Here is a 10,386-nt window from a genome sequence, read left to right as displayed (position 1 = left end):
AGAGAGTCCAGTAGCCCATAATAGCATTGGGTCTTCTGTTTAACTGGCAATGTCAGAAATTATTGACCTGAGTCCCCCACAGCTCAACTTAACAACATGGCTTTACTTCCTATATTTCGTTTTCATACTTTTCTACTGGATGGTTAAGACCAAGGTAAAGCAGGACCTGTGCAACAAGAGTTGTAGCTTTTTGGTCTTAAACGTCAGGTTTCTTACACCATACAGCTTCCCTAGTACACACCCGTACAGACTACATGCCTCCTCTGGCATACACTCACATGAATGGGTGCGGCACACTGCCTCAGGCCTTACGTTAAGGCTATGTTAGAAAACAAGCCTGGGAAGAAAGACCACTTAACTGTCCAGTAAAGTTAGAGGTCTCCACATACTGTAAATTAAACATTGGTTATTCATGTATCAAGTAGGCACTCTGTGCAACCCCTTAATTTTGTCTAACTCCATCATCAGAAAAGATGAGGCAACAAAATTCTTATCTAATGAACTTCATTATATCAGTACACTGATTCAGTTGATTATAAATGGTTAATGGAGAATACCAATTAAGATCATCCTAATTATTATTCTATAATCAATGCTAGTAATCAAATCAACATTCTTTCCTTTAGGTTTTTTTAACTAATAATTCTGTCATCTGGTTTTAAGTATTTTAGCTATGTTAGCCATTACTTCAAACTATTTTTATTTCCTAAAACCAAGGCCTCTTCCATTCTTCCTCCCAAGAGTAGGCTTCAGAAAGCAATGTGGGAGCAGATCCAGGAACAAAACAATATTTCTGTGCAAATTTGGAAAACCAATAATATAGTTTATCATGTCACATAACTTCTTTAAACACATTTATCTATATTCATTAAACATTACAGAATTACTGGAATATGCAAACATCAGATATAAAGATTCCAAATGCAGCTGTATTTCTAGTTACAAAAGATTCAAGCTGAATACAAATACATGGACAACTTGTATTCACTTAGTCATCTCAAAATTAGTTGACTTTTAGTTCATCTGTTCCTATATACTTTCAAACTTTAAAAAAAATTCAGTAAGTAACAAATTATACATACTGTATTTCACTGCATAAATAACAGTGCCAATGTATAAAATAATACTTAGAAGCTAGCTACTCAGTAAAGTCCCTTATAACATGAAGAAGCATGATAGGGAATATCTTGCAAGAACACAGAGAACTGCTTAAATAATCAGATAAAAATAATAGTTTTTTTAAAGTGAGATTGGAGTGGGGTAATTCTCTAGATACATAACTCATTTTACACAAAACAAAATTACAGAAAATTTTCAGGTTAACTTATTTCTATAAATCAAATCATATCCTAAATAAACAAGTACTTGATGAACAAATCAATTATGCAGATAAAGATTATATGATTTATAATTTATATGATTTACCTTCTAAGAAAATGACATTGTAACATTTAGGAATTTGTTTAAAATGTTGAGGTAAAAATTTCCTGCATAAGCCGCCATATTTGTAACAATGGCATAAATGTTACTACCTTATATAATAACCAACTCTAGGGATCAGTATACCTGTGGTACATCGACCAAAGCTAGATCACTGTCTGTTTTTGTAAACAGGAGCACTGTCAAATACATGCATCTGTCTAAGGACTGAAGCAGGTTTCCTATTCAATAGCAGGGCTAAATTGTTTCAAAAGAGACTTCATGAGCAGAAAAATCTCAATATTTAACATCTGGCCTTCCCAGAAGGTTTGCTTATCCTAAGCTATTCTAAAGGTCTCAACATAAAAGAATTTAGAGTAGTTGAAACTCTTATTAGCAATAAAATATTGTGCTACTATATATGAAAACATAAGCAAATTAATAAAAAGCTTTATGTATTAAAATGCTTAAGGCATTTAAACCTAGCAAAAGAGCTTTCCTTTTAATGGTCTTATTACAAAAGTTCCTTCATAAACATGTTCAGTGATTCTTCACAAAATTAAGCATGTGAGAAAATAATGAACTTTTTATAAAGTGTTACTTGCAAAAATATCTGATTTTTACTCCAATATTTAACATTTCTCCAACTGTAATAGTCATGGGAAAATAAAACTTCTGTACTATTCCAGATAATAGGTGATCACAATAATCAGGCAGAAATTATTTTGTACGTGAAAAACTCAGACATAAAGGAATCCCATCCACCTTAGTGAAAAACATCTCCTGTCAAATGTGGTGAGCTACATTCTACACACACTGCCTTTTTTTCAAACTAAATCTGCTTTTCTCAAAACTGTGTAACTTTGTAATTACTTTGTTTGTCCCTACAGTCTCTGCAAAAACAAATTTTGATTACTTTTTTTTTTTTTTTACCTTGAGATCACGGTACACAATCTTTCCGGAATGTAGATAGTCCAAGGCTGAGACAATTTCTGCACCGTAGAAACGTGTGCGGTCCTCAGAGAACACCCGCTCTCTCGACAAATGGAAAAACAGCTGCAGGGTAAACAGCAGGGCCAGGATTGTAATAATTACTGATTTAGTGGGGGAAATTAACACAAACATAAAACACCTCTCATCACCATATTGTGATGATAGATAGTGTACTCTCGGTGGACAGCCAGCGCTCTTAGGCAGCAGCTGGTTTATCTTTTCCAGGTTTCCAAGGGGAAACTGCGAGCTGTTAAATCAGCGTTTTAATCAATATACCAATCTTGTTTAAGGCATTCTGCTTGCTACCCATTTAACCTTCAGTTACCAGAGGAAAAAGTATGCTTCATTAGACTGCATCTTCCCCTCACTGTGCTGTTGCTTCCATCTTGTAAGGCATAGGTATGGAGACAGTATTAAAAACAAAGGAACACAAGCATGTATATAGTATTTTTATTTAATCCTCATCTGATTTCCGAGAAAAGATGGCTGATTTGCTAAAACTGACTTACATGAACTTGTTAGTCTACAACTGTTGATTCATTCTATGTCTAGAAATAAGTTAAAAGTTTTAGTCAACATTCCAAAAGTGAGAAACTTTAAGGCTCAAAGTTTTATTTATTTATTCTTTTAATCTTTATTTATTTGATACAGGGTCTCACTCACTACACAGCTCAGACTTGTGGTCCTGCTGTCTCAGGCTCCCCAGTGTTGGGATTACAGGCACGTGGTGGGCTGGAACAGCATGCAGTATCGGGGATCAAACCTAGGTCCTTGCATTTGCCAGGCAGGCGCTTAGACCACTGAGCTATCTTCCGCAGCCCAGACTCAAAGCTTTTAATCTACTTTAATAACATCCACAATAGGCTGAGAAGCTACTATTATTCCTGTTACAGTTCTCACTCTATATCATTTTCTTTTCAGTAATATTTAAATATGTCAACCTTTTATCATATGGTTACTTAAAACTGTTAAGTCAGTTCATTTTTTAGTCAACCACTGTTCTATCCAATAGGGCACAAATACTTCCTAAATGCTCTGACCAAACACCCAGCTCTAGCTCTCTGCTTTAAAAGCTGCAAAGAATCAGCTCTCTTCTCCATTCAATACCATGCCTGAAGAAGGGGGAGTGTCAAGCACTATGAACTGAGGAACAGTCTTTGTCGAATCGTTTCACTATAAAGAAATCTGCCAAGAATAATGAAAGATTATTTACAGAGCTAAGTACGCTGCCAGGTAACATGGAAGGTACTCAATACATACATGTAATTAAAGGAAAACAAACTAGTGACCGCACCCTCGACTACAGTATCCTTATACCAATCAAGGACTCATAACACTTCTACAACACTGCTGAGATGTGTTCTGTATATAACAAATCATAATTTCAGGTTCTATAACATAAAACAGATTCGCTACAGATTCATTTTGCTCTGACAGCTAGAATGAGGGAGAGAACAAGAGACAGAAATTACAATATACGAAAACTAAAATATTTGGTCCAGTCTCTATACTTTAATGCTCCCTCCTCTACTGTCATATTTCACCAAATCTAGGAAGGTACTGATTGAGTGATGACCATGCTATGTAATATCAAGAAGCAAACAAGTTATTAAAATTATGGCACACTACATATGATAAAAATAATCTCACTATAGAAATATTAACTATATCTAACATATGCTCAAATATAGTATGTTAAAAGTCATTTGTGTAATTACTCAGGAATACTTTTAAAAATTTATTCATTTTACATAGGCATGTGTGTACTATTCATCCATCACTATCTACACAAACATAAGGAGCAGAAACAACCTTGGATCACCAATAAAACAATTTCTAAAAATTTCTAAGTCTAAATAACTTCCATTATGCTTTATATAAAATATTAGTAACTTAGATGAATACAGTGCTGTGATGTCTACGTAGAATTACGTTAAATTTCCAAATGGACAGAGACAGTGATTAGATTTCTAAATTTTCTGAAAAGTATGTCAAGTCTACTACTGCTCATCCACTTTACAAAAAATATAGATCCTTCCTAAATTAATGTAATATATTCAGGATTCTAGATCTTTATTTAGATCATATATCTTCAACTTGTCTGCCAGCCAATTTTTATAAAAATATCTGCTAAAAATTTATATTTAAGGGGAAGATTTCTATTTATTTCTCAACCCATTGCCATCTGATGTCTACCCTTGCTACTCCGCGGGATTTGTTCTTGCTAAGCTATCGAGCCACCTCTTAATTGGCAATGCCAACAACCTAGTCACAGTCTGGCCCACTTCTTGCTGTCCTGGTGCTGCAGATACCAACTACCCTCCTCCCCTTTGGCTTCGGCTCATGCAGCAGCTCTCACGATTTCCTCCTGTCTGGATCATCCTTCTTAATTTCCACCTTGCTTTAAACCAGCTCTCCAATTCGTATTCTTGTAGTGAGCATCAATTATTCTAAAGTCACTCACTTGGACACTGGGAAGGGAAAGAGAGGGGCACAATGACAACTGAGACAAAGTCTCTTAGTTTTACAGCCCTGATTGTGGCAATGCTCTCCCTGGGAACACTTGTCTCTAAATGCAAGATACACACTCTGAGCAAGAACAGTCACTTATTAAATAGGTTGAAAAAAACATATTCCGAGCCATTAGGGCTTCTAAACCAATGACAGAAATGACAAGATAGGTAAGTTAAGAATATACTGGAATGATTTGGCAGGGCATCACAGAAAAAACATACTTCATTTAAGTTTAGGAGGATAGGCTTTTTCACAAACGGAAAACATGTATAAATAAAACTATAAAACATTACTACTTAATATTTATCTACCTTTTATCTCTAGCATAACCCAACATAAATGTAGGCATAATAAATAATACAACTTTTGCAATAATTCTAAAGAGAAAAAAATGGTAGAGAAATACAGGGCAGTGACAGAATGTAAATGAAACAGATGGCTTGAGCCAGTTTATTTAGGACTTTGACCATCATGATATGACCTTGAATTTTATTGTGTGAATACGCAGTTTTAAGAGGCTTGGGACAAAAAAGAAAAACAAACAAACAAACAAAAAAAAAAAACCAGAAAAAAAGAAAAAGAGGGGCCGGAGAGATAGCTCAGTGGAGTTAAGTGCCCTGAGTTCAATCCCTGGTATCACAAAAAAAAAAAAAAAAAACCCAACTAATATTAAAAAGATAACTGTGACAGCAATGGAAGAAAAAAAGGTTCTGGGACCACAGTGAGACAATGTCCGACACAGAAAGTTATTTCCACATACTTAGTACTAGTCGTGAAAAGCTACAGACATGAGATAAAATGGAATCATTTTCACAAGGACATCGCAACCTCGTGAAAAGAGACACATATTCAACTAAAACTATAACACTGACCATGGAATAGGTAATACAGTTAAAGAATAAACACGCTTAGGAATACCAAAAGTTACATATGAGCTGGAAGATAATTTTGGAGGGCTATCACTGAGGGCGACAGCAGTGTACATTCCAGAAGATTCGAGATTCCACAGGGAACTGTCCTATACCAACTGGGCCAAGTCTAAGATCTATCATGGAGAGCTTTCCCTACTGCCAGTTGAGCAGATGCCACTGCCAAGAATATAGTGGAAAAGAACAGGAAGCGCGTAGAAAAACACCGAGTTCTATTTTGACCTGTTGAATAGTTCTGGAACTATGGATTCCAAGATACACAAGTAGGTACCCATTTTCTACGTAGAAGAAAAGTACCCCTTTTTCTGCACAGGAGAAATTTTTGATATATTTAGGAATGGAAATCCTAAGAAAAGCTCAAGAGGTTTCACTGAGGAGCTTTTGAGGACAGTGAAGTAGACAGCATTTGCAGGACAGACCAGACTGCTACTGAGCACTAAGTAACGCATGACAGTGTTGACCTGATGGAGAAAGAAGGAAAGGACTGGGGAGCTCTGTGTCTACTAATTCCCTGAGCTCTTACAGAGCTGAGAGACATTTAACGTCTAAGTACTGAGAACAAACCATTCTTCAACACTCAGGCATTTAGTAGAGCTCTCAAAAGAAGTAAAAATAAACTCTCCTCTGGCGAAGCTAACAAGACTAGAAAACATCAACACATTTGTAAGTAGGAAAGTAGAACAAAGCCCAACTTTCTCTGAAGCAAGAAAACAAAACATAAAACCTAACGTAAAATTCAAATTACCTGGCCAATGGGACAGAATGATGAGTCCCCAAATAAACACATGCACAAACAATGAAAGGCAAACTATGAAAAGAAAAAAAAATTCGGAATCTTATTATTTGGTAAGCAATTAATACCAAAATATATATGTTAATTCTTACGGTTCAACAGTAAAAACCCAAACAAACTTTAGGTTACAAAATGGGAAGAGGTTCTGAATATGTATTTTCCAAAAAAAAGATATAAATATGGCCAACATTATGAAAAGTGCTCAAGATCCTCAATCACGAAGTAAATAAAAATCAAAACCACAATGATCTATTCTACACTTCTGATAGCTATAATCAAGAAAGCACACAATAATAAATACTGGTAAGGTGCAAAGAAAGGGGACCTTTGTGCACTATCAGTGGAAATATAAAGTGATAAATAGTGCAGAGATTCACTAAAAAGTTAAAGATAGAACTATCATATGATCCAACAAGCCCACTTCTGAACATGTATCTAGAGGAAATAAAATCAGTATCTCAGGAAGGTATTTGTACTCCTATACTCACTGTAGCATGATTCACTGAAACAAAGGTGGGAGTGCAGATGCATCTATTCTAAGAGGGAGAATGACTTAAACATACAGTGGCAGATGAATGGGTAAAGAAAATATAGTGTACGCACAACATGCACAGTACAGTATTACTCAGCTATAAAAAAGAAAAAAAACTCATACCATTTGTGTCAACATGCATAAATGGTGATGACACTGTGCTAAGTGGGATGAGTTAGAAAAAGACAAATGATGTTTATGTAGAATCTGAAAGAGTCACTTGCAGAAGCAGATACTAATACAGTGGCTGCCAGCATCTGGGAATGGTGCTGAATGGGGGGGACGCTCATCAAAAGGTACAAGCTTCCAGTTACACATTCATGAGTATTCTTAACAACACTACCCTACATATTTTGCATATTTGAAATTTGCTGAAAGGAGATCTTAAAAATTCTATACACACACACACATCTGTGAGATGTGGATATATTCATTACCTTGGTTGTGGGAACCGTTTTGATTGACAACTGGTGGGCAATTCATATCACCCAGCTGAACTGAGTTAGCATGGTGCTGGGTGTAGATGGCCCACCTGAGAACTACTGCCAAAAGCATAAAAAAAGAACTACCAAAAAAAAAAAAAAAAAAAAAAACTACAAGGGAGAGAGGGTACAGGCTATTGACTCTCCTGGAGAAGTTTGTTGTGCCGGCTTTCCTGAGAAGAACTGTGCAGTTCTCGTCACTGGAGGAGCTCAGAATCTCTCTGTCGCTGAGGATGGCTGCGGTTCTCTGCAGGGGAGCTCTCGGCATCACCTTGAGCATTGCTTTCTGGCTCCAGTGCACATCGTTCATCCCCGTGGCACAGATTTTCTAGCTTCCACCACTGATCCTTCAGCCTTCCCAGCACAGATCCTTCATGCAGGCTTTCATGAGACACTGTTGTGGGCTCTAGGCCTCCAGCTGGACTCATGGAAAAACTGTCACGGGCCCGAGAACTTCAGCTGAACTCACCAAGGCACTGCTTTGGGATCCAGACTCTCATTTGGATTCTCTGCGTCTAGTGTGCACACAAATCTCCTGTACTCTTTTGCATTTGACTCTTTGGGTGCATGTTATAAAACCATGCTATAAATTATGTCACACATCTTTTTCCTTGCAAATCCTGACTACAACATTTCCCAATACATACATGTATCGAATCATCACCTTGTTTAGCTTAAGTTTATAACTTTATTTGCTCATTATACCTCAATATAGTAGAGAAAACAAATTTTTGAAAATTATGTAGAATAACTACTAGACATACCAAGAAAAAAATCAGAAACCTATCTGCAAATGACAGAGATGATAGAATTAATGGGCACTGACATGAATATACAAAACTAAGACAAAAATAGAAAAAATGAGAATTTAGAAAAAAAAAGAATTTAGAGATAAAATCTAAAAAAAAAATTATTGCAATGAATTATCAGGTTGGACACTGAAAGAAAACATCGAGGTATACACAATTTTAGAAAAAACTTAGAAATTAAAACTGGAAAGAAAAGAAAAATGGTTCAGTGACCTATTATACATTATCAAAGAGTCTAACATAAATGCAAAGAATAGTTACTGGAAGGAAGTAAAAGGTACTTTCAAAATACCTGAAATTTTCCAAAACTCAATAAAAATGATAAGTGCACAGAGTTAGTGTCTCAACAAACTTCATTAAGATGAAAACTCACACATGAATGAACACTCAAACTATTAAGTCAGAGCACACTGAAATTAATAAAAAAATTTTAAAAGAAAATTTTAAATGTTCTGAAAAAAAAAAACACACACACAAATTAACAAACTGGATAATTCCCCAGACTTTTCCTGAGGGACGATATCAGAAAAGGAACAATGGAACTCTATGTACAAAGAACAAAAAGAGCATCATAAAATTCTATACCCATTGGAGACATCCACAAAATATGAAGGTAGAAGACATCTGCTTTGGTCAAGATTGAATAACAAGAAACCAGATTTACACTCCTTCCTCCAAAAAGTAGAAAACCACATATGACATTTTCAACATAAAGTACTAGGACTCAGAGAAACAGGAAAAAGAAAGTGGCATAGCTGTGATTGTTCAACTTGCTGGCTGAATGAACACAGCGGGCAGCACAAGCAGGCAAATCAATGAAGAGTTCCTTCAGATCTCTGCCTTAAGAATACAGAGCTTAGAAACTGGGAGATCTAAATATGTAGCTATAACCCACAGAGCAGATACCCACATAAAAGCTACTGGTGGCTTGGTAGTCTAAATCAACATGGACTGGCTCTGTGTCCATACACTGTCTACTAGTGAGAGCAGAGACACACCTGTCTCTCGTGGGCTTTTTCTTGTTACTGAAGGTTTTTTTCCTTCTCCTTCATTGTTTGATGGTGCTTTTCTATCAGTGAGAACGTGGTGTCTAGCCTTTTTGTGGTCGTGGTCCTGTTCTGTTCTTTTTAGCTCTTACTTCTCTTTCCCTCCACGTAACAGTGATTCTAACTTCGCTCTCCAGCCTTATTTCTAACATCTTCCTCTCCTTCCACTTTTCTATTTTCAACCTAACTCATTTTAAATTTTAACCCTAACAGCAAAATTGACATCTTAAGGACTTGTACACTGCATATAATTTTCTGGCTTGCTTCAGATTTGGTTATATAACCGCATGTCTAGATCATATAGTTAAAGGTGAAAAATGGCTACTTCAGTTTGTCATTGTCTACTCTGTTTCTGTCATTTTCATCAGTTTGTCTGTGTTGTATGCTATTCTAATTGGTACCACTACAGCCAAAGATGACATCATTATTCTAAACAGCTGTTTTATCTCATACTACAAGACTCAGATTGACTATGGGTCACAGGAAATACTGTAGTAAAGTGTCAAAGAACCACCGCTGAGCCAAACAGGCAAAAACTTTTCATTCCCAACAAAATGAAGAGATTGGAGCCGACGGGAGGATCAAAAACCAGCTACACTTAGAAGCTAACTAGAAGTAGTGACTGCCTAAAGGTTCTAAATACTAGCAGTAAAGCAACCCACCACAGGCAATTTACAAACATCATTCCAGGAATTAAACTTACAAAAAAAAAAAAGAAGACCAAAATGCGAAGACACTTAAAAACATGCAATCCCAGAAACCCAGCTCACCAAAGGTAAACGTATGAGGCAGTGAGGTGGCACAGTGCAAAAAACATGCACCTGGCCTCTCCCAAGTGCAACAACAAAGCAACTGAATTGAGGCTCTAG

At 36.3% G+C, this 10,386-nt stretch overlaps 1 protein-coding gene across 2 annotated transcripts in view; it reads right to left on the bottom strand.

Moving 5' to 3' along the window:
- Positions 1-10,386, bottom strand: part of Akt3 (AKT serine/threonine kinase 3) — a 284,685-nt gene that overhangs the window by 57,179 nt on the left and 217,120 nt on the right. For both annotated transcript variants that reach the window (XM_004626833.2, XM_023710180.1), the window contains exon 9: positions 2,353-2,475. In XM_004626833.2, coding sequence (XP_004626890.1) covers positions 2,353-2,475 — 123 coding nt within the window. The remainder of the gene's footprint in view (positions 1-2,352; positions 2,476-10,386) is intronic.

The sequence above is a fragment of the Octodon degus genome, unplaced genomic scaffold (assembly GCF_000260255.1).
Source record: "Octodon degus isolate 3935 unplaced genomic scaffold, OctDeg1.0 scaffold00017, whole genome shotgun sequence".
NCBI lineage: Eukaryota > Metazoa > Chordata > Mammalia > Rodentia > Octodontidae > Octodon > Octodon degus.
Note: the sequence above shows the minus strand (reverse complement) of the source record. Positions and strands in the feature narration are given on the sequence as shown.